At 39.9% G+C, this 24,714-nt stretch overlaps 1 protein-coding gene across 2 annotated transcripts; it reads right to left on the reverse strand.

Moving 5' to 3' along the window:
* Positions 1–234: 234 nt before the first annotated feature.
* On the reverse strand, positions 235–24,133 carry tp73 (tumor protein p73). 2 transcript variants are annotated; one of them, XM_068598422.1, is made up of 14 exons: positions 24,046–24,133; positions 21,014–21,109; positions 20,099–20,249; positions 14,147–14,395; positions 6,878–7,064; positions 6,501–6,616; positions 5,828–5,937; positions 5,340–5,482; positions 5,047–5,135; positions 4,689–4,816; positions 4,244–4,398; positions 3,925–4,057; positions 2,455–2,548; positions 235–2,081 (listed from the first exon to the last, which is right to left on the reverse strand). In XM_068598422.1, the coding sequence occupies exons 2-14, from the start codon at positions 21,070–21,072 to the stop codon at positions 1,680–1,682; spliced, it is 2,016 nt and encodes a 671-aa protein (XP_068454523.1). In that variant the 5' UTR covers positions 21,073–21,109; positions 24,046–24,133; the 3' UTR covers positions 235–1,679. The 2 variants fall into 2 exon arrangements, with proteins under 2 accessions (XP_068454523.1, XP_068454524.1); XM_068598423.1 differs by having other exon boundaries at positions 1,936–2,074.
* Between the last annotated feature and the right edge of the window lie 581 nt (positions 24,134–24,714).

Here is a 24,714-nt window from a genome sequence, read left to right on the forward strand (position 1 = left end):
TAAAACTAACTTAAATGCTCATACAAATAAAACTCCTTTTTGATTTTGATGAAGAGACACATTAAAGAAAGGCAAACATTTTAATAGCCATCATTTTAAGAAATGAAAACACCAAACTTAACCTCAGAAACTACTGGACATTGATGAACAGCAATAATTATACATGTCTTAATGATCATTACAAAACTAATAACATATCAAAACAATCACTATTTCTATTTACATTGTGTTAATTCATAATACTGATCATAAGCACAAATTAATCCTCAATTATTTTCTTTTTAAAGCATTAAAGTGCTCATTTTTGACCAGTTGGTGGTTAGTGGGTGAAAGTATGTGTGTTTCTATAAGTAAGAAAGCTTTTATAAAGAAAATGGATGCAAGTCAGGTTCAACCTACAAGTTATCATCATGGTACAAAGTCAAGTAGTTACTTCCAACATATTTGACATCAATATAATTGCACTATGATTAATCATGCTTGATGTCAATCAAGAAATAAAACTGGAATGTTGCTATTAAATATCCACAAACAAGTGCCATGAAGGTATACTGGGTTCACAACTAGCTAATCAATATATGAGGACCTTGCCCTGCAAGGCTTTTCAAAATACACAAAGAAGGACACAAATGCTACAGTCTTGTCTAGTGTCTTGGTAAACAGGGATGCTATTTTTTTAATGTATTATTCAACATACGGATTAAAGACCTGCTATAAAGACATAATACTGTTTTTGATAGTTTGTCTCAAGTTTTTTGCAATGTATTTCTATACAAGAATAACAGTAGTTCCTATGACTTCATCAAAAGTAATGTCCAACTTCTGATATTTCTTGTCTGTGATTTCCATTCATTTTCATGAATACACAATATTAATACCAAAGCCCATTAAACAATGAAATGATAAGAGCATACTTAAATAAAGGCCATTACACTATAATAGCCATTAAAAATATGCATCTATGTGTTTGCATAACTGAGTTTTTACAATATTTACCATTCAGTTCTTTACATTGGCTTTAAACAGGAGATACACTATTGTGAATTGAAATACCCCTTTCAGCCACATCTAGTCTAAAACATTTACATGATACAGTATATACATTTGTACAGGTACGAGAAACAGAAATAGCAATAAATAAGTCAGCTGAGAATTAATTTTGTGCACTCAAACACAAAATTCAAACTCGCAAATTTTGAGTCGGTGATTCATCTATGATATTTGTGCAATTGTAAAATTGCTAAAATCTATGTTCACTATGAATGTACTAGATGCTATTAAAAAAAATGATGTGCAACTAATGAACATTAGGTTTTTCACAACAAAAAAACAACATTTATCAACATGTATTTGTCAGAGGCGCAAAAAGTATAGTCCGACCATATGTGTATAGCATTGCCTTGGTAATGCTATTACCACAGTGGTGTTTGCTATTTAGACTTGAGATGTCCTGTTGTGTCATCTCATGTTCAAAATTCAAGCACAAAATAAAGACTGCACAGGAATGTGCACTGAAATGTCTGACGATTGAAATGAAACCTGATTCTCTGCAATATTGCTGACTGAAATTTGCCAGCACACGTAAAAGCACAATTAAAGGCCCTATCCATATGAATTTACTTTGTAACTATAGGCTTATGTTGGCTACCATAGATTCATTCCAAAGATTCTCCTCAGGCTTAATGAACATCACTATCCATGAACTCCTCCTTGATGGAGTGTCTACTGCGCGACAGCTTGCAGTCAGGCATGTCGAAACCAAAGTCAGCCCATTCATCAGTAGCTGCTCCCATCCCCGATGTCCCAACGACACCTGACCTATTGGGGATGGTGATGGTGTGGCGGACACGAAAGTGCACAGCCTCCATGACGCGTTGACGTTGGAGTTCCCCACTGGCAGCCCCAATGGCCGCCATGGCAGATGCAGTCACGTTGCTGCTGGAGCGAAGAAGTTGCTGGCCATGGTAGTCATGGTGATGAGTGGAGGCCGGCAGTTGGAGGGGAGCAACTTGTTTCATGTCCTGCAGACCTCGCCAGATGGCATGGCGGAACTGCTCCGGTATCTTCAGTGCAACTAAATCCTGGTGACAGCACAAAGTTAGACATTGCAGGGATGTAAGAAAGTACTAGACAAATATGATCAAAGAAGGAAAAGGATGAGTGCATTTGTTTGCTTTTAGATACAACAAATATTGCTCTACATCAATACTAGTGGACAAAAACTCCAAAGGGTACCTTTAGGAAGACTAGGTTAAATAATTTCTATCCTCAAGTGATTTTCAAAAGGCCCTCTCATGATGTATTTTTTTACTGGAAGACAAACTGTTTCATGTTCGCTATTGTTTATTCTTTTCTTTACTGTTTATTTTTTTCTGTTTTTCTCTGTTTTCTATGAAGCTCGAGACACAAGTCATTTTCACTGCGAGATTGTGAGTGCAGGAACAGAGTGGTTACCTCCATGGAGAGAGTCTGGAGATGGTAGATAGATTGGAGGCCTTGAGAGGTGAAGTACTCAATGCAGTTCTGACAGCCCAGACTGGTTAGAAAACTGTAAGGGGACAAAAGCAGGGCTGCTTAGACTGCATTAGACCACAGTTACAAAGCTAAAATCAACTTCAGTAACACTGATGAAAAGTGCTGCTGTGCTAGAGTAAAATAGGAAGACTATTCTAACTTGATAATTAGAGTCAGCATTTATCTTTTGACAGAATTTAATATATAAGCACCTCATTCTGTTATGTTACATAGTTATTACTCAAGTTATTATTTGTTTAGTTCAAATAATAATTAGGGCCCAGATCTAGCCTCAAGTGTACTAAAAGCTTACAGCTTGATAGATGCAGTGAAAGTATACCCATAAACATGCATTTATATTAATGATTCATAAGGCAACTCTTGCTTTGATGAAGAACCTTTATTATAAATACATGAAATGGTAACGTTTTGGCAACATACAGTGTAAATGAAAAAGAAGCTAACTGTACAATTTAACTGTACAAACATAACAATCTAGAAACCAAAAGGTGGACAAAGTCTGCTATATCAAAAAAGTTTAAAATCGCAAAAGCAAAGTCTCAGTATTAAAACGACTGCAATGACACATTATCTTAGAAAAAATATATGAAAAGAACTTTAAAATGAAACAGAACTTAAACATCGGAAGTTTCTTTTGAAGAAAAGTCGCTGTAGTGCATTGAAAAAATGGGCTGGATACACAGTGACAGTGAGAATGGTTTTTGATCGAGTGTAATGCACAGTCTGGGCATTTGGGTGACATAAACCCTCTGTCACCCTTCGTGGAGGTCTACAACTCTTGAGCAGCTTGGCTGTATGAGCAGAGTCAATAGACATGATTAATGTGTTTTTGAATGGGAACTGATTAACACATCTGATTTACTTAATTGGCGCAAGCTTAGATAAGAACACCAATTATTTTGTAAAAGACAAGATAGACACTTTTAGACATATCTTGTCATACAGGTGGCAGGACAGTCTTTATATCAAAGTAGCCAAAGTTGAGAAACAAACATACTTATATATACACTTTTCACTTTTACTTAAAACATCACTGAATTACTTCTCTCATAACACAACCTTTCAAGGTAATGCATTTATCCATTTCTCCTCCAATTATGTGTAGACATTATTTCCATGCAGCCAATTCCCCAGTGAACCTTCATTTTGGCACCAGCCATGGTTACCAGATTTGTGATGTAATGGCAAGCCTCTATAAATCAGCACGATCAAATCAAACTGACTGCATAAAACAGTTCAATTTGACACATATTGCTGCAAATTAGGAACTAATTATGTTGATGCCAATTAATGTTGGCATCAACATTAAAATTTAACCCAACAAGTGCATTTGATTGTCTGCTGGCCCTTTACAGGGAGATAAAGGAGTGTCATTGGAGGGTGAGGTACCTGACAAGGCTGGGGTCAGGGTTATACGGAGGGGGCGGGCTGCAGTGGGAGGCAGACACTATTGTCTGACTGCTGTGTCCACCATTCATTTCACCATTTCCCTGCATGTGGTGGCTGTTGAGCATGTTTGAACCTGTGAAAGGGGTGATCAATGAAATAGTGAGCAGCAGAATAGCACAAAGAACTAAACTATAATGGCATGAATAGACTCAGCTTGCATTGGCATTCTCTGATCGAAAAACTTCAGAACAAATTGATTTGAAAAATGGCCTTTATGAGTACATCGGATCTTATTCCAATCACATATATAGACACTCACCCATGTGCGCTATGGAGTTGGGGGCAGTGTGGTGTTGCTGGGGCTGCTGCCCCACCAGCTGGTTGACAGAGGGCGGTTTGTTGTGGCCTCCGTGGACATTTTGTTTGTTCATGTTGGACAGTGGAGAGTAAGGGGAGGGGGATGCTATATGGCTCCTAGAGAAGACAAGAGAAAGTGACAGAGGTTAGAGGAATATGTCTGTCTGTCTGTTAGTGAGTACGAAAAACACGAGTCAGTTTATTGAATTTAACTCTTTTTGTGAGGTTCATTCTATTACATTCTTCCCTTTATTTTACTCATGGACTTCAGCTTTTTTATATGCCTTTTTTGTGTGCATGTGTTTGGGTCAATCAAATCTTTACACCTATATATGTACAGTATGTGTGCATGTTTACCAGCAGCCGTCTGTGAGCTTGTGCATACGGTTATTGTTGGATTGACTCACGGTCTCTGCAGAAGTTGCTGCTGTGTTTGTTGTCTGTAGGAGTCCACTAGTGTCTGTGGCACCAGCTCCACCAGCTCCAAACTGTCTTTAATCTTCATCAGCAGCTCAAAGTTTTCCCGACCACGAACCTGCACAAAACACAAGACATACAGTAAGGCAGGACGTCAAAAATGGCACATTGACTCTCTTCTCAAAGGATTTGTGATTTGGGTCAAATTTACTTGACTAGTAATTAGAGTGTAAGTATTTCAATATACTGTAATATAAATGTATTTGACAATTTAAAATGTAATATATCAAGTCTAAGTAATCTCTAACTTATGCCATTTAAAATGATAAGTGTCTGAAAGGCTCTTACGGGAATATAGTAAATCTCTTCTTCTCCATGCCGCCGCTTCCTCATGTTAATATTTGGACTGGGAATATTTGGAGGACTCTGTTTGAAGTCTGCAGACGAAAGAATCTGAGTTATGATCAAAGTTTCTGACACATTTCAATACCTTATTCAGATCAAGGACCATGATACCTTGGTTGATTGTTGAATGTAAATCAACAACAAGACAAGTATTACAACATATAACAAGTAACTTTTTGTTATTAATTTAAATGTGGAGTTTACATAAACGTGTATTTCAATTTGATTCAACTCACTGCGCTTGTTGGCAGTGCCATTTTTTGCCACACTCTCATGCAAGGCCTGCTGTTCCCTGAAGTGGTCCTCGTCTGCTTTTCGGTCTCGGCCAGGACACGCACATATCCGACCTTCAAACGACCTTCGGCCCAACACTTGACCCCTGCAGCAATTATTGGGTTCAGGAAATATATGCTAATGCTAACATTCCATATTCTGTTTTTTTGCACACTATGCTCTGCAGCCATACTGCTAAATTGTACATTATCATTATTGGTACGAAATACATGTGTATATATGTAGTAATACAAGTGTGTATAATGTGATTTATATGATATTCTGTCCTTCTCATTGACCTAGGTTGGTGGGATTTGTCCTATATCAAAACTGTTGCAAAACATTTGTAAATTCATAAAATCATGACAAAGAGCTGAGAATTATTGTTTAAGTCAAAAGTGGAACCTTGTTTGAACTGTCTGCATGTATGAATTGTGAATCGTCAACTTACTCCCTGGTTTCCAAAGTGATGATGATGAGGATGGGTCTTCTATTCATGCCGCCCACACAGCTGCTGTTGCACATGAAGTTATACAAGATGGTGGTAAACTCAGTCCCCACCTGAAAAACAAAAGAGAGAAACACACGTTTTGTTGGTGTAATGACACTGTGTTCAAACAGTTTCTTTTAGTCCGCATATCTAAGCAAACCTTCTTATTTTATGCATCAATTTTACAGTAAATATGCTAGTTCAGCACTAGAGGGCAGCATTGCAGTGCACTTTGATGTGAGGCGAGACAATCGTACTGTGCATTAAGGTCTCCAGGCACAATCGCAGTCATGATGATTTCTCACTCTTGCGCTTGTATGGACATGCACGGCATCTTTATTTATAGATGTGCTTCCCATGAAAGTACCTCAGAGAAATTGACTGTTTCTTTGAGCCACTGTGTGTCTCGTAAAGCAGTTGGGCTCAACAGACAACATTGTATGTATTTCAGATACTGAGATGGATGAAAATCAACTAGGATTCAGCTTATGAATATACTTCATGAAAAGATTCAATATCTAAAATACTTTGTACATACATCCAACTTTTCTTGGGTTTGAAGTCATAGGTACCGCCCTAAGGTTGCAATGCATTGTGCATCTTTATGATCCATAGTAGCTGATGAACCACCAACCTGTGGAGCCTCATACGGCAAGCAGACACTCTGCCGGCCAGTGACGGGATCATCCACATATTGACTGAGGTTATTCCCCTCAACTCGGATCAAGTGACTGGCTGGGGCTGCTTGACCTGGGAAGAGAATGACGAAAGAACATGTAAGAACATATGTTGTTGATCCAAGTAAAAGCATCACACATAATGGTTGTCAACAGTCTTGTTTTTTGTTATTATTATTATTATTATTATTATTATTATTATTATTATTATTATTATTATTATTATTATATGTAATTTACTTCTTTTTTTACCCAACAACAAAATAGTTTGATGATACGGTTGTTGACATAAAATGTCCAGGTACAGTCAAAGGACCAGGCATGTTTATCATACCATCGTTGAAGTCTCGTCCAAGTTCATGGTTGGGGCAGCGTTTGACCACTTCTGTGACGTGCTCTGCCTTCTTGTAGACAGGCATGGCTCTGATGATGCTGCCATGAGGAGGAGACGAGGACAGCTTGATTTGGATTGGACAGGTCTTGGCAATCTGGCAGTAGAGCTTCTTCAGCAAAGGAGAGTACTGGGTGGGAAAAGACCACAAACAGGATCGGAGAGGCTCTAGTCAGAAGTCCGGGTTGTTACATGGCAGACAATGATACAACAAAAAAGTTGCCCCAGGTATTATGATAAATGTTAAATCTTCAAATTAAAACGGCATGTGATTTAAGTGCCTCATCAGCACAAGATCCCAAAAAGTATTTAAATAACAAAAGAAAATGCAGATAACGAGCTGGTTGATAATAGGATGATAAAACAGTGCGTTATGACCACAGAGCACTGGAATTATCACACAAAAAAATATGACTGGAGAGCAAGTTTTGCATTTGAGGAAAGAGAGGACCATTAAACAGTCAGCAGTAAATTTTCGCCTGCGTAGTAAAGGTAATTACTGTGTGATTAGAATCAACAACTAATTATTATGTTTAAATGCTGCAGCTGGCGGAGGAGAAGTGGAAGTTCAAAAGGACAAAAAGAAGAAGAAAATTATGTGTCAGAGTCTGTGTATATTTGACATTCAACACTAGTGCTGATTTATGCTAAAGCCAAATCTTCAATGAATCCGCAGTCTACACACACATGCATACACACATGTAGGTGTGTAAATACCATTGTACAGATGTATCCAAAGACACTGGGACAAGGGATGGAGAAGCCGTAGCATGCCCCAACACAACCACAAAATCCTAAAAATCTACCCTGTGGAAATCTAACTGAGACCTTCAAGGAAAAAACTGAGAAGCCAGTTGTCCCGTAAGGACTTGCTATAATGGACCCAAATACAAATGTAACAGCACACCATATGACTTTGACTTTATTTATTTGATATGGACATCACAGTGACATTATAATTCATAACAGAAATACAGTACACACAGATAAAGATGTACATTTATATGAAATTTGAACGGCATTTTACGGAATGTTATTTGAATCAATGAATTAAATGTATTTATCTAAAACAACCCACGTTGACCAAGTCCTGTATAGACCAGAACAGGTAACTAAAATCACACACAATATAAGGATGAGATAAAACTAACACACGGTGAGATGAATGGGCCTACTCAATCCGACCAATTACATGATCTGCTTCTTAAACTTCGTGGGATTCAGAATCCCATTTCAAACACAATTTTAAAGTTTTTATCTGATAAATTGTATCATATTATTATTGTTTGGTGAACGCTTTTATGCAAGACAATTGCCAAGTATTATATATCAATAATCAACATGTTCATTTGGAACTTAAATCCATTTTTTAGTATCTTAATCTTTCTACAAAAAAGTACATTTTACTTTCTGGGAAAATATAATAAATCCAATGCCTGTATTACAAACTGTTAGTAAATGTCTGCTAAACCCAAAGTCCTGTCATGCTTTCCCCTTTGTTTGTCTTTTTATCATTGTCCCTAAAAAACGTTCCTTCTTTTTCCTCGCACTTTTAAAGGCCGTATCCCCCTCATGTAAGATCATTGTTCTACATAAATTTAATTTACTTTTTAGTTTGGACTCTTTACTGCTTCTCATAATGTCCAGTTAAGATTTTTTTCTTCTTTAAAAAAAGATAAGGTACATTCTTCAAATGTAATAACTTCTTTAATTTTCCTCCCCCAGACACCAGACAGCCTCCAGACCCATGACGGCTAGGAACGAGTCATTCCAACCGCTTGGATTCCTTGTTGTGACACCGTTACTAAGCCCCTAAAAACCGCACACGCACACGCACACGCACACGCACACGCACACACACACACACACACACACACACACACGCACACACACACACACACACACACACCCACCCTTGAGGGCAATGGAAATACCTGTGCACAACATTACCTTTTCCCACCAAGCTTCCCCTAACAAGTCTCAACAGCCTGTCCATACCGTGAATAAATCATTTCTCTATAATGCGACCAGCCATGGCAAACTGCTTTAATTCAAGTTTCACTTATCTGAAACGGAAGAACAGTTGTTTGCTTTGCAGCATGATGGCAACAGAAATAATATTAACTAATCTAGTGTTTGAAAAGTTAAATATGTGGGTCCATGTTTCAGTAGACAGCCTCTCAGAAAAGGGACCATGGCAAAAAAGTTTGGTTCTTTAGCCACAAGAAATACAATCTTTTGATAAGTTGCGAGGCCATTGAGGATCAGTGTTTGGTGATATTGTTTTTTTGGACATCACACAGTGCATGAAAAACTCATAAATTACTTTTTTCTGTTGTCTGTCTACCAGGGTACAGATGCAATGGGAGACGTCTCAACTCGTCCTCCACACAGACGAGTGTGCACATGAAAGCGAGTTGGCACATACACACAAATCTGTGCGTTCAGCTGTGTGTGTCATCTTTTGAAGTGTAATGCAGCATAAATAAAAGTATCTGATGTATGTTCTGGTACAGATAATAGCTGAATGATTGATAAACGTGCTCTGTAACAGGACAGAGAAGGATGAAGGGATGGAAAGGAAGGGACAAAAAAGTGACGATTAAAGGATAAAGACATTATTTGTTTTCTGAATGACCTGGAAGAAATGGTCAATGTGAGTTAGAAGAGGAAATTAAGAAAGAGAAGAGAAAAAAAAGTAAAGACATCATTAAAAAAGCCCATGAACCATGAACTGTGATCAATTGCCTAATTTCCCCCCATTTTTTATGGAATATATTGCCAAATTAATGAGATATGAAATGAATTGTAACAAACTATGTCCTGTAAAAACAAGCTTTGCAAAGAACCGCTCTACTTTCTGCCCTAAGCTTCATGGACTACCAACCTTTATCTCCAGAGTCTAGTGAAGATGGTGATATGTTCAATTTAACATAATTTACATGCAGGACTTCTCTCTTATAGGCAAGGCAGTAGTGAAATGCAGTAATGTCCTGGAAATATGCAGAAATCCATCCCAAAATTGTATGATGTGATCTGAAACTAACTATTTAATCGTCCATTTTTATTGCAATCCCACCCACCCATGCCTCTATGCAGTGGTGGACCAGTGGAGGCAGGTCCTGACAGGCTCCTGGAGACAGGGTGATAATTGCCAGACAGTCATCCATATACACAAGCAACAACTTGCCCACCGCAAATTCACTTAACTGTCCCAATAGTGAATACGTTGAAAGACATCCACGGGCACACAGAGCCTACGTACATTATGAATGCTGTATATATCCGCACAGCCTAACTAGATATCTATGCAGTCTGTAATTATATTGGATTCAAATCAATTTAGAAAACTGTAGCTCACCAACATTTTTCCAGAGGTTACAGTTTGTCTTCATGAGGCTTTCAAGGGAAAAAATGTAAGGACGTTTCGCGACGGAATCTATAATAATTTATTTTATATGATCTTGTTTTTCTTTAGTTCAAGATCCAACCCTGAAATAATAGATGAGTACCAAAATACACTAACATTAATATTGGAATCCCACAGCCAAGAACATGTCCAATTACCAATGGTGATATCCAAAGACAATGGAGCGATGTACACTGTTGAACAGGAATTTATTTAGTTAAGAAGTCATTCAGGAAGACACTTTCTTTAAGCACTTATTCTGATGGGTGGCAATAAGGAATCCCTTGCATTTGCATGAATTGATTTGAATGGCAGAAACTTGCATAACTTTGAACAACTATATATTTTGTACTTGTGTTGTCATTGATGATACACATTTGAGCAGCATGTACGAGTAATCTTCCTTATTGTGTTTTTTGGGTGATGTGGCTGCAGATGATGCGTTGGGAAAGAAAGGGAAGGATGCATTTTGCCGGGCGTGTTGGGACCTGTGTCCTAACGGAGTGAGGCTAATAGCTGGGAAGAGCAGTTTTTGACTCGCCGCCTTGCAGTACATGCTTGAGCCCGCACCCACCGCGTCACACCTCTTCCCACTCCTGACACATACTGTACGCACACATACACATGTACACGCACGCACGCACGCACGCACATGCACACACACACACACACACACACACACACACACACACACACACACACACACACACACACACACACACACACACACACACACACACACACACACATAAACTGAAGTCTGAGTGTACGGAAAGAGGACTTATTATTTCACAAGGCTGAGGTGTTAGATCTAATTTCCAGCCACAGTGATGCTTGCCTGCATCCAAGCCAAGAAATCATCTTCAAGAGAGCGGCAGAGTTTCAGAGCTATTATCACTAATGCCCTGTGTCTTGACGAGACAGGAAGAGGACTGGGGGATTACCAAACTAGCTTAACCAGGACTTGAATGGAGTTACCGTATGTGGAAACATTATGGGAGATGATAAAAAATGGATTGTGTCATCTGGTCCAATCTCTTCTTCTGGTTTTGATCTTCTCTTCTTTCATCTTTTGAATGTTGACACCGATGTGGACTGGTTGCCATATGAAGCCACCAACCTGCCACTTGTTCTTATTGGGAGGCTAAGGGGTGGGGACGAGGGGCAGCTAGGTAACTGATTATTGTCAATATGCCCCTGTGGCATTCGGCATTCCCCATTGCCTGAGGCCACAAGAAATCAGCAAGAAACCCAAAGATTGTTAACTCCTTCATTCAAACAAAGTGACTTAGTCAGGGCCACCTAGCCATTCTTTTGTTTCAATCATGTTCAAACCTGTGCCTTGCACTGAGTTTTTCACGCACGCACACACGCACACACACACACACACACACACACACACACACACACACACACACACACACACACACGCACCTCTGGTCTATGTTTGGGGAAATCCCATCCTTTTAGTAGAATTATATTCATTCCAAGAGGTTTGATCGCATAATGTCTTCTCTCGACTCGCTGACATGATCGCTGTGAGTCTCAAATCTGGCCTAGCAAATCAATCAATCAATCAATCTATCTATCTATCTATCTATCTATCTATCTATCTATCTATCTATCTATCTATCTATCTATCTATCTATCCATCCATCTATCCATCCATCTATCTATCTGTAGGGCGATCAATAGTATTATATAGCATCATACAATGATCATACTGCTTTATTTCACGTGAAAGATGTTGTTTCGTAGCTGCTGCATAACACTTAAATAGATTTTCTGATACTTTGCCAACCTTATAGTCAGGTATGTAAGATAAAAAAAACCAAAGTCTTATTGTAAACTCTAGAAAAACTATGAGCAGTCACCCAGTCTTCCTCTCCTTCTAATCCCTCCCGTTTAATCGTAGCAGAGCAATCTGAATAATTACAGGTTTCCTCCAAATCCTTTTTCTGCTGCGTCATCATCCGTATCTTAAGTCGTGTGCCAGTCAAAAACTCCTTTGTCTCTCCTTTTCTCGTAAACAAAAAACTGCTAAGACTTGAATTGTTGAGGCACGTCAGTTGAGATAAATTAACTATTATCCATGCAAACCAAAGTTGATGAGGAGTTTATTTTGTTGCAAAGGGATGGATGGGACTGCAGAATATGGAAACAAAAGATCTATTGGCAGGCACCTCCAATCAATATTCCAAACTGTAAAATTATTTGAAGGACATAGTGGGTTATGTTTAACCAAATAGGTTGAAACTGGTGCATTTTAGGATTTAATTCAATTGCAGTGATTGCCCAGGTATAGAAAGACACTTTTAATTTTGTTTCCATGTTTTCCTTCCTAGTTTGGCTCAAAGTCAGAGGCTGGAAGTGAGGCAGAGGAGATGATGGACATACTTTAGGAGAAGACAGGACAAAACTTTAGGCGCCAGAGGTGACAGCCATGAGTGTGTGTTAAGACCAGAGGAAGAAAGAGACAGAGAACGAAAAGTAAAAGGTCAAAGACCACCACTCTAATGTCCAGAAGGGGATCTTCTTACATCACTGAGGGTCTGAGTAAAGGAGCCCACCATGCATGGTTACTTCCAGCAAACACAGACGCGCAGGAGCCCCTCAGTCAACTTCACACACACACACACACGCACGCACGCACGCACACACACACACACGCACACACACACACACACACACACACACACACACACACACACACACACACACACACACACACACACACACACACACACACACACACACACACACACACACACACACACACCATGCGAGGGATGTGCACTTTGTCTCTTGGTTCTCTTGTTTCAGGGAGGTCAACTGTTCGACACTCGGAGGTGACACCTTTCAAGCGGGAGAGTTCTCATCAGTTCATGACAAATTACACAGCTCCCATTTCACCTGTTTCTCACCACCTTCCCATTAAAATGTAGTTCTGTGGTTAGGTCACATCTTGCCCAGAATTCAGCTGTTTTGGTATATTTTTATATCGTATAAAATGGTGTTATATATCCTCTCAGTAGTGTACAACTACTACTACCAGGTGGCAAACACTATATCAGTAACAATAATTTTCTTCCATTTCTATTAGCATTACATGTAAATTAAATATTACATCTATTGCAAAACTAAGGATAATCTGAGCCCTCTCAGTTCAAAGTATGTCCCAAAAGTTCAAATCAAATACCGGATGATGACTTTAAGTAACTCATACAAAAACAGTATCATATATGGTTGAAGAGCAACATTCTGATATCCTCTAACTGCCTTTTCAAAATGTGCATGTTATTACTGCACATTTTGTATATAGTATACAAAATGTAGTATATACTACACACAATTCCTAGACTTGCAATACACTCATTGAACATGAACTAACTAAAAGATTAACCTTGATTTAAAACACATACAGTATATATTTTTTTAAAAGTTAAATAGATTTAGTGCTGAAATTATCTAACAAGACAAACACATGGGGCAAAAACGTTCTTGACCTCGTACCAAACTTTCCCCGTTGTATTCAACACATTCAATTTTACTACGAGAGGTGAGTAGAGGACAAGAGGAATCACTGGAAGATGCACAACTTTCTCTTTCATGCGACAAGCCTGTACATGTGTGAGCTTGACTGAGTGTGTGTGAAATAATGCCTTTGTGGACATGTTTATGTGGGTGCAAAGTAGTCACTCAGTAAGACAGAGTCTAAGAAAAATACAGAGAAGCAAACAAACACACACACACACACACACACACACACAGCATGCCAAAGCCAAGAAAGTGTGTGTACTCACGGTCCATGTTGCAGACTTGGCGGTGCTAGACTGCTGGAAGGACACCTGGAATGTGTGCAGTCCAGGATAGTCGGTGTTGGAGGGGATGGCCGGGGCAGGTGACAGGCCCTCAAAGGTTGAGTTGGGCTGGGAGTAGGGTGAGGGGGTGGGCACGGCCGACGAGGAGGCGTTCTCCGAGCTGTAGGGGCTGGCGGACGTCGCACGGCTCCCCAGGCTCTCCATGCTGCTGCTCAGCAAGTTGTATTGGGACTGGGAAGGAAAGAAGAGGGAAGAGAATGAGGGAGGCGAAGAGGGAGGGAGGAGAGAGGGAGGGTACAGGTAGAGGTGTGGAAGAGACAGGGGCTTGGAGGCTTAGAAGTAGGTCGGATTACAGCGAGTTGCAGGTAGTGTGAGACTGCATGTGAGTTGGACGGGTGCATTAGTAATTGCATCGGTGTCCGTGATATACGCTGGGCCCTTTTTCTGTAATTTTCTACATACAAAATATTTATTAGAATTGGTGCTAAAATCATGTTTAGAGCAGAGACACAAAAATGTGTTTGTTTTTCGTGTGTTTGTTCGTGTGTGTGTGTGTGTGTGTGTGTGTGTGTGTGTGTGTGTGTGTGTGTGTGTGTGATTAAGTATAAGTGAGTGCCAGTTGCAGTGAGCTCCCCACAGTAGCCTCCTTGGGGCTATTTGAGACAAGTTGTAAAACACAAGCGTAATCTGCCTAATTGCCTGACATTCCCCTCTTGTCCTCTCCTGCTGTGTTTGAAAAGAGGGAAGATTTGTTGCACTGCACTGAAGTGTGTCGGGTGACACACTTGTCAAAATTAAATGCACTGAGAAATATGCTTTGTGGATACTGTAATTATTACTTTTTGGAACAACCCTGTTCATTAGTTGATTCCATGTCACACAACTTGAACAAAATCACTGAAAAGTCAGAAAGCACAAACAGCCAACGGCAGTACTGTGAGTCCTCCTGCCCACGTTCTAATCAACAGACAATGACTTTCTTTGTACAACAAACTATTGTCCAACCAATTTAGCATCAGTTGATTCAACGCACACTGAACTAGACAAACCGATCTACAAATCATGATATGAAAACACAAACTAACTATATTGTGGATAAAAAAAAAACATATCCCACAGCATTTATTCCTGCTGTTTGAACTGTATATGTGTCAAATAACTGACACTAATGTCAGGCTCACACTGCACTGAAACAACAACACATATAACACAATTACCCTATAAGCAAAAGAAGAAAAAAACTTTTTTACCTTCTTTTTAACGTAGTACATCTTAGTGCTTTAGTCTCACTTGTCAACTCTTCAGTCAGAAACGTCCAAACAGAGAGAGAGAAGGAGAGAGCAGGACCAAAGCCTAACCAGAGAGTTCAAGTGAGGTGTGCATCAGTGGACCTCCAACACACTCATGCACACACAGGCACATGCACAGCCAGGACAGGGAGAAAGGTAAAGACTGGTCTGGAGAGAGAGAAACGATAGACTGAGACGAGGGGAGAGAAGGAGAGAGGGAAAGACGGATGGGAACCCAAAAAATTGTACAACGTTCTAATTATGGCAAGTCCGGACATAGACGGCAATGCCGTAGCACATGTACACACACGCTCCAAAACACCTTGTGAAGCCCTGCACTAAGTAAACACTGTCTGGCCTGACAGAGAGAGGGAGAGAGAGCGAGAGACAAGAAGGACAACACATAAAAGAACAAGAGTTCAAGGGTCAGACCCGCCCAGTATTGTATATCAATATAGCATTAAGTCAGCAGCCAGGGCTGAACTTTTAAAAAACAGGCCTTTAGAGACCTTAAAAGGAAATCATTGCTACTGGATGGAGACTATCTGAATAAAAGGTTTATTTTAGTTGTATACTCTATGGATGTTTTAGGGTTCAAAATAAGGAACTTTTATCCACAACTGGTTGGTTATAATCTACATCTAAAATAAAACCAAGCAATTGCAGTAATTGTAGAGAATATATTGTATAGGGCTGTCCTTGACCAACTAACACTCATACGAGTGTGTCAACCTGTTATTAATCAACAGATGTGTAAAACTGAGTTACTCCACAAAGAATTTCACAAAAGCAACAGTTTAAATTTGATGTTTCTGAAACATTAGTCATTCCAGATGGAAAAAAACATTTAAAAAAACTGACTAATCAAACAAATAAATCTTAGTTGACTAAGAACAAATTGAACGATTAGTAAACAAATCCACTAAGAAGCCGCAGACATTATTATTATTATTAAACAATTAAACAGTGTTTTGTGGGGATTACATTATTGATATTGAATTTGTATGCAGAAAAGGCCACCAATTGAAAAAAATCTAATTCACTCAAATTTGATCAACAACGACTAATAAAAACTGAAAGTTAAATAATTACTAATCACCTCAGGACATAAATAACCTCCTTGACCTGCTGTTCACTTCAAAACAACAACATTGAATTCAATGTTTTTCTCATTCTCTTAGCACCTGGAGAAGACGAAGTACAAGAGATAACACCAGTCGGCCAGCTGAAAGCACGATAGCAGGGCTTTCTCCCCGTCCCCCCATTGCACACCTCATGTTCACTCATTTTCACCTATGACATACTTCTTAGAAATTATAAATCCCCAAGCAATATACAGCAGCACTTAATCTCTGCTCTGCTTTGTGTTTTTAACATCCAAAACTGACAACAAACACAGACACAACTGAGACAAAGTTACACGAGGATGTGTACACTCAACGTCGTGCCATGGTTCATCAGAGGAAAGCAGAGAGACAGGTCAATGGTCTAGACAGAATGGAAACTGTAGGTTAAATGAGTATGCACTCGTGCGTGGGTGTTTGGATCTATACATTGACTCTAAGGTACATGCAGCACAACACATCCTAAAGGACACAGCTGGGTTCAAAACAACTGTAGAGGCTCTACCCTTTACTGATTTAAGTCTTAAAGCCAGTAGGGGGCAAACGGGAGAACTTGGTCTGACGTGTGTTCTGCCACAAACAAATCAACTGTCCATTTCCGCACTGCGTCTTAATCCATGACACCATAGCATAAATTCAGCAATGTCCGTTGCACTTGCATTAAATCGAGCTTACATGTTGTTCACAGAACAAGACAGGATAAGACAGGACCACGCTGACAGGAACACGGTCAAAAACTGTTTTCTCATCCACACACCTGTTCTCATTAGCAGGCACTTATGCCTTTTGGAAGTTAATGTGCAACCCTGTGTTCAAATGTAGGAACTGCATGTCCCAATTCACCCTGTTTCCCTCAGAAATAAAAGAAAGCAACAAACTACATTATGGCTCCAACATCGAATGCTTATTTAGATTGGATTAACACACAAAAACGGTCACAGTTTCTTTTTTTACGTGTGAGAATTTGTTGCTTTTCTTTTTCAAGTGTTGGTTTGGATTGAAGAAGGGTTTTGAAGATGTATGACAATTTTCTATGTACTGATATTTTGAAGACAAAACAATCAGTAGATGAATTAATGAATGAATGACAAATTTATTGACACTAAAAAATATTGTTAGTGGCAGCCTTAATCAGGTGTGACTCATATCTAGTAGTTGAAAATAGGCCCTGAGATAGCTGTGATACAAATGTGTTCAGCCTCATGAAAAGGTGGGCGGATATGCCCTGATGGGGGTTTTCTAGTGAAAGGTATAAAAGAGCCTTTCTGTCCGCCCTTTAATATCTGCCTGACTACCTTTGAAATCTCCTTCGACAAGTATTGTCAGAGGGGCTTTACGAGCACAAGGTGAGCCCAGGTGTCTGCGTCAACAACACAAAAACTCTTGACACACATACACACACACACACACACACACACACGCATGCAAACGTGCACACACACTGTCACACAAACCTGTGTGCTCACAGGTGTGCTTGGTCTTAATACCTCAACTTGAATCCGTAACAAGTTGAAACAGAGCTAAAACCTCAGACGCCACTGTGTGAGTTTGTGTGTGTGGCTGTGTGTGTGTGTGTTGTGTGTATGTTGTGTGGAAGTGTTTAAGCTTCCCATCCCAACAGCATCTGATGTCCCCTGTGGGCAGCCATCCAGGTAGCTGCCACTCAAAGGTAAGCTTTAACAGCTGAAAAATATTTGAGAACACAGATAAGTCGGCCACAACAACCCTCACTTGTCAATGTGAGTCAAACATGATGAGCTGAGAATAATGAGAGTATTGCCCCGCTAATGACATCTGCAGCTCAATAAACAGTTAACAACACAAACTTGTGTGCTGTGGCTCTTTTTACATAAAGAAACAGCACAACCAAAATCAGAAGTTAGAGGCTCCATAAATGAGTGACATGGCATCATATGAAAACTGCAGCATGTCTCAACTGCGCAGAGCAATGCTCAGTAGATAGAGGTGAGGAGGAAAGGAGGTGTAAGAAGGTTGCCCCCTGTTGGGAATATTTGGCAAGGGGCAGGAACAGGATATGCCATGCTCAAGAAATCCACAATCTCAAAGGATCCTCAATCATGCATATGATACATGTATATATATATATATATATATATATATATATATATATATATATATATATATATATATATATATATATGAATGATTGTCGACCTCATGAGAATTGCATATCCTGTTCCTGCACTTTGCCAAAGGTGTGTATATAGTCAACAGGTTGGCATGTATTTTTTACCTTTAGTAAATATCCATGCAACAAAAACGATGACACACGCTTGATTTTCAACTCGCTCTCAAACAGCGTGCTGAGAAAACCTTCACCATGAAACAAAATAATACTAGAACTTAAACACTCTGTAAGCCAAACCATCTACACTACCACACCAGCAAGACATTGCTTCTAAATATGCAAGAACATAAGCAATTTACTCTGGTCCACTTACCACTCCACACAGCATCTTAAGGCTCTTGGAAGATACAATAAAGTTTCACGATGTCTCCGTGACCCAGGTCTCATAGGACTCACAATCAGGTGTGACTGTAAGAGTCGAGCTCTCTGCAGCCAGCTGACCACTCTGTGAAGCGGGACATGATGGAGGATACAGGGGACGGCCTCTCTTCTCCTCCACTTGTTTCACTTGACTGTCTGGGCCATCTCAACTTGTCTTGCATAGGTGTCTTACAACAAAGCCTCGCTCCGCCCACTTATTTCTGACATGAATATTCATGAAATGGCCAGGCAGGCCCAGGCTTGCCCAGCTAAAGATTACATCTACCAATACCACAGATCAGAAAGGGAAAGAAAACATGGGCGTGTTAAGAAGAGACTTCTGATTTTATGTTGGTAAGACAGAGACGGATAGAGTGAACACATGCACAAGATGAACTGTGCATATCAGTGTGATCCTGCAAACACTTGACCAGCAGGAAAATAATTAAATTCTTAAAAACTTGCTCTAGAATTCCTTTTGAGAAAAGTCATGGTGGTCAAGCTGAAATCTGGGTTGTTTGTCTTTATGCATTTTAACGTGAAGCGCACAGACACACCCCAGCCAACAGATGGCTCTACAGTGGAGCGGCAAGGGGTCCCTGCTAGGGGTTTAATTAGCCCTCCCCCCACACACACTCACACACCTCACAGTCCCAAAAGACTGCTCAGCAGGGAGATATAGAGAGGGAAAAGGCTGCGGAGAAGAGGGAAACCATATTGGAGGGAATCTCCTCAGCACTGGAGGGAAAAAAGAGATAATACAACGAACAAAATGGGGGGGAAAAGCTCTTTGAAAGTGTGTGTGTTTGTGTGTGTGTGTTTGTGTGCGTGTGTGTTTGTGTGTGTGTGTGTGTGTGTGTGTGTGTGTGTGTGTGTGTGTGTGTGTTCACAAAAAATCCATCTGATCGGTCCCGGACGAGAAAAACACTAGCTCACAGAAATAAACCACATCTTCTAAAAAGCAGAAGATTGACCACAAAGATAGAAGCTGAACTGGGATTTATTTTCCTACCATCACGTTGTCGTTCATGTCCCTCATTTGGTAAACGTCCATAGAGACCTCTGCAGCACTGCGGTGGCCCCCTGGGGTGCTGGTGGAAGGTACTGGACGCTCGCCTGGCTGGCTGCCTGGGGGCATCTCATAGTAGGTGCTGTCTGGCTCCCTGAGAACACATGAGCCCATAGTTGATCAAAGAGGGAGAAGCTTTCAAAATTGTGTACATAGCACAAGTGTTTCCCGGAGTGTGCCAAGAAACCAAACTTTGTAAAAAATAAAATAAGGAAAAGAATAAGAATAACTTTTTTTCAAGGAAATCAAACTAAATGAAAAAAGAGGATTACAAAAGTTAATTTTGATCTTTTTTGTTGTATAAAAAAATGAATGAATATTTTTGAATTGCTTATTTGATTACAGGGAAAGAATTTCATATAGTATGTATATTTACAAAAGAAAAGAGAATCCTTGATTTAAATTGTTAACATTTTCTCAATTTTCACTTGAGAAACTACGATATTTGTGGACTTTAAATTTTTTTTATGAAAACTCCTAAGGTTCCTTAAGAAAGAATTGAAAGCAGCTGGAACAGGATACAGTTTCTTATGTGCAGAGAAAAGCAGAGAATAGATGAACATAAGTGGCTGAACACGTATTTGTTTGTCTCTGACTCATGTTTACTCACCAAAAACTCTAATAAATATATTTTTTTGTTTGTCATTAAAAAATACATTTCTTTCCTAAAGGATATGAAAAGAACACATTGGTATTACATTTGGAATGATCATATCTTACTGATTAGATAATTTAGTTGATGACAGAATCATATGTGTTTTTTTAATTGCCTGATGCATTACACATGTGTAATACTATTAAGTAATTTGGAAAATATGTTCATTAAAATAATCGTCAGCAGGTGTTGTTGACACTCACAGGGAGCTCCACAGGTGCTCAAAGGTGCCTCCGTCTTCAGTGATATTTGACTGGGACATCTTAGAGGGTGGGTAGTCTGGTGAGGGACAGATTACTCTGCAGAGCACACACACACACACACACACACACACACACACACACACACACACACACACACACACACACACACACACAAATCATTCAATTATTCAGAATGAAAAAGGGAAAAAAGAATGATTCAAATTGGAAACAAACTATGCCAGAAGATCAGCAAGCGATTCGAAACACACGCGCGCGCATACTCACTCTCACACACACGCACGCACGCACGCACGCACGCGCGCGCACACACGCACACGCACACACACACGCACACACTCATCCAGGTGTGAGCACACCAATGTAGTCCCAGTGAGGTGGCGCATGGTGTCAGGGGGCCTGGGCGTGTTCAGGCTTGCTGCCTCATCACTCATTCTGCAAAGTCTGAGCATCACCTCCGCCTCTGTCTCAAACTAGCTGCCCGCACTGCAGCCTTGTGTTCTCACATAATAGAGCCATCTAAGCAAATAGCAAGTGAAGCTACCGCATGAGGTGGTTTAATTACCCTCTGGTTTTATGCGTACTTTGCAGAATACAACCGCAACTCATTCACGACATAAACGTGTCTCATTTTGACTGCGCATATGATGAATACATCATCGTGGCAGTTTAGAAATGTACCTGCAAAGGGACACCCGGGCCTCGGCGATGCTTTGAGTCAAAAAGACTTCGAGTAGTCAAATAAAATCCGCAAATCCGTGTTCGTCACCACAAAGGAAATCAATTGTTCTACAGGCTAAAACGGATAAATTGGGGTCTCCATATCAGCAGTTTGACGTGTTAATGATGACATATAGGCGACAACACGGAATCCTGTCCGGCATATTACTCTACCAAAGTTGACTATATTCACAGTTGCGCACCACAGCAGCGTCACATCTCCTTAGTAACCCCTCGACTACACAAGGAAAAAGTGTGGCAAAGGTGGCTTTAAAGATGTAAGCCGCAGCTTTATCATACATGTAAAACCTTGATGTGATCGATGCCGCATATGAGTTGAATTTTCTCTGAATGTCTTGTTTTGTAAAAGTGACCCTATCAATTTAAATGCTTTTATTTAGTAACTTTATCTCTACAAACAGGGGTATTTTAAACATAGAGACATATACTGAATCGATATGAGATATGTAGCCTGTCGTAAACATCTAAAGTGATGTCATGATTATTGATCGCACGCTGTGTTGTTTTTCAGGCTGATCATTTGGCCATTAGCCTATAACACACACTCGTTCACTAAAATTTGGATTCAAGCCAATCAAATTGGCGTGACATAAAAAAAACAAAACAAGAACAACAACACGGGCATGACAAAGAGGCCTGCGACGTGCACGCGCGCAGTCACTCAAGTAGTGCAGGACTGCGCAGCGCCGCCGCAGCTGTGCCTGCAAATTCCCGCTGTTCCCGAGGTGACTGCCGCCGCAGAAGGCAGGTCCCGTTCCTATCGTCCCTCAGTGCCGCCTCGTCAGAGACCCAGACGCTCGCGTGTTTGCTCAGGGGATCTGACGAGGCGTCCTGCAGGACGCGCAGGGGGGAGGAAACGGGATGGCCTCAGAGTTCCTAATTGGGATCCACCTGACGATTTTCTTTTTCACTTAGTCGGTTTATTACTTATACAATGTAGGCGTACACATGCTTTTCAAAACGTCTGAGTTGCCCCTTTGCGTATGGATGAGAAATACAGACAGACAGATATATAGTCAGATAGATGAATAGATACATATATCTATCCATCTATCTATCTGTCTATCTACAGACAGACAGACAGACAGACAGACCGACCGACAGACAGACAGACAGACAGACAGACAGACAGACAGACAGACAGACAGACAGACAGACAGACAGATAGATAGATAGATAGATAGATAGATAGATAGATAGATAGATAGATAGATAGATAGATAGACAGACAGACAGACAGACAGATAGATGAAAAAGTTAAATCAATTACATGCATTGGCAAATGTATCTTTTCATACAAATCGCCTTCCGCTATTTTCAAAGGTTATTCGACAGAAAGTACGGCCTCTGCTGGTTTTTTGCCTAAATGTCTTCAAGTTTGACTATGTGCTTCACAGATATTCACCTGTCTACTTTGTGTCTCACCACCTGGGTTACAGCACCCATGACAACACGCACAGACTCTCACGCACACACGCGCGCACGAACACAGACACACACACAGCCTTCCCGAGGGCTATTTTGTGCAAGAAAATACATTGTCCCAACTGAGAAGAAATTAATTTAAACTTGTTTTAGATTCGATGCACAACGCGAAGTGAGAATCATGTGAGGATTCATAGGACGACGGGTGGTTGAGGTATTGGGGGTCGCTGGTAATCTAAAGTGTTTTTTTTTATTTAATTATGACCAAACTAAAGGGTAAATATAAGTTAACATAAATAACTCAGTCGTTTGTGAATATATGTGTTAACAAAATAATGGTACTAAACTACTTACCATATTAAACATAATTTACAATATGTTGGAATATTTTTGGTATCATTTGAACAAAAGAAAAATCTAACATAAGTCGGGCATTCTTTTTAAGGCCTACATTTTGTTTTTTAATTAAATACAATTTTAGTTGATCTAAAAAAAAGTACCAATATTTATATAAGCCGACAGTGCTGAACACACAACGCAGAACCTTTACCAACAATAAAACCAAACAATGTTTAGCTGCAAAATCACATACAAAAAACAACCAGAACGATTTTAAAATCAGACACTTTTTAACCAGCTTTTATATTTTTCGGGGACAGCTGAGCCGAGTCAACAATTCATTCTATTTTTAAAAATAATAATAATATTATTTTGCAAAACACACGATACTGACACACTGGCCTGCTGTTAAACAACAGACAACAACATTACATCAGTTAAATAGTCTAAGATCGCTATTCTACTGTAAGCCGTAAAAATAAATCACGAAATAAATCAAATAAACGTACCTGAAGGTTATTATTACTCCAATCCAAATACCCGAGAATTATGTTGCGCCGAGCACCTGCCTGTCTATTATCAAACATGCCAAGAGAGTGACCCTCCATAAACAAACAAAAACAACAAAAGAACCCTGAAAAATCGAGCGACTTTACAGTAGATATGATAACAGCGAGATTATTGACTTTTCAGAGAAACAGAATTAGCTGTGAAGAGGAAAACTGCATGCTGTTCAAGGAAGTGTGAGCTTGAGGGAGACCAAAGAGGAGGTGAAGCGTTTTTTGCGCTGGGAGAAGAAGGGAGGCGGCCGCGCGGTTTGGGTGCACATAAGCGGGAAACCTTCTCCAACTGAATATGGAAAGTAATTTATCCTATTTTTCCCCGTTGGCTAAAAGACAGGCTACTGTGAATATAACACAATCTAAAGACTACATGAAAACGTAGATTTATGATGAGTTTAAGAAAAAGAAAAACACATTAATATTCTATATTAGCCAATAAAATGACAAGCCTATAAAACGAAATTATATTGTTCCTTATAAGTTGGTACACAGACGCACATACACGCGCACACGTTGACACATACGCAGCTGAAACGGAAAAACACAATAATTAACTACATTTCCCAGAAGGCACTACATGGCAGCAGGACCTATTTGATTGGACAGCACCAGTGT

This window comes from Clinocottus analis, unplaced genomic scaffold (genome assembly GCF_023055335.1).
Source record: "Clinocottus analis isolate CAN_PGR_092001 unplaced genomic scaffold, fCliAna1.0.p SCAF_4, whole genome shotgun sequence".
Classification (NCBI taxonomy): domain Eukaryota; kingdom Metazoa; phylum Chordata; class Actinopteri; order Perciformes; family Cottidae; genus Clinocottus; species Clinocottus analis.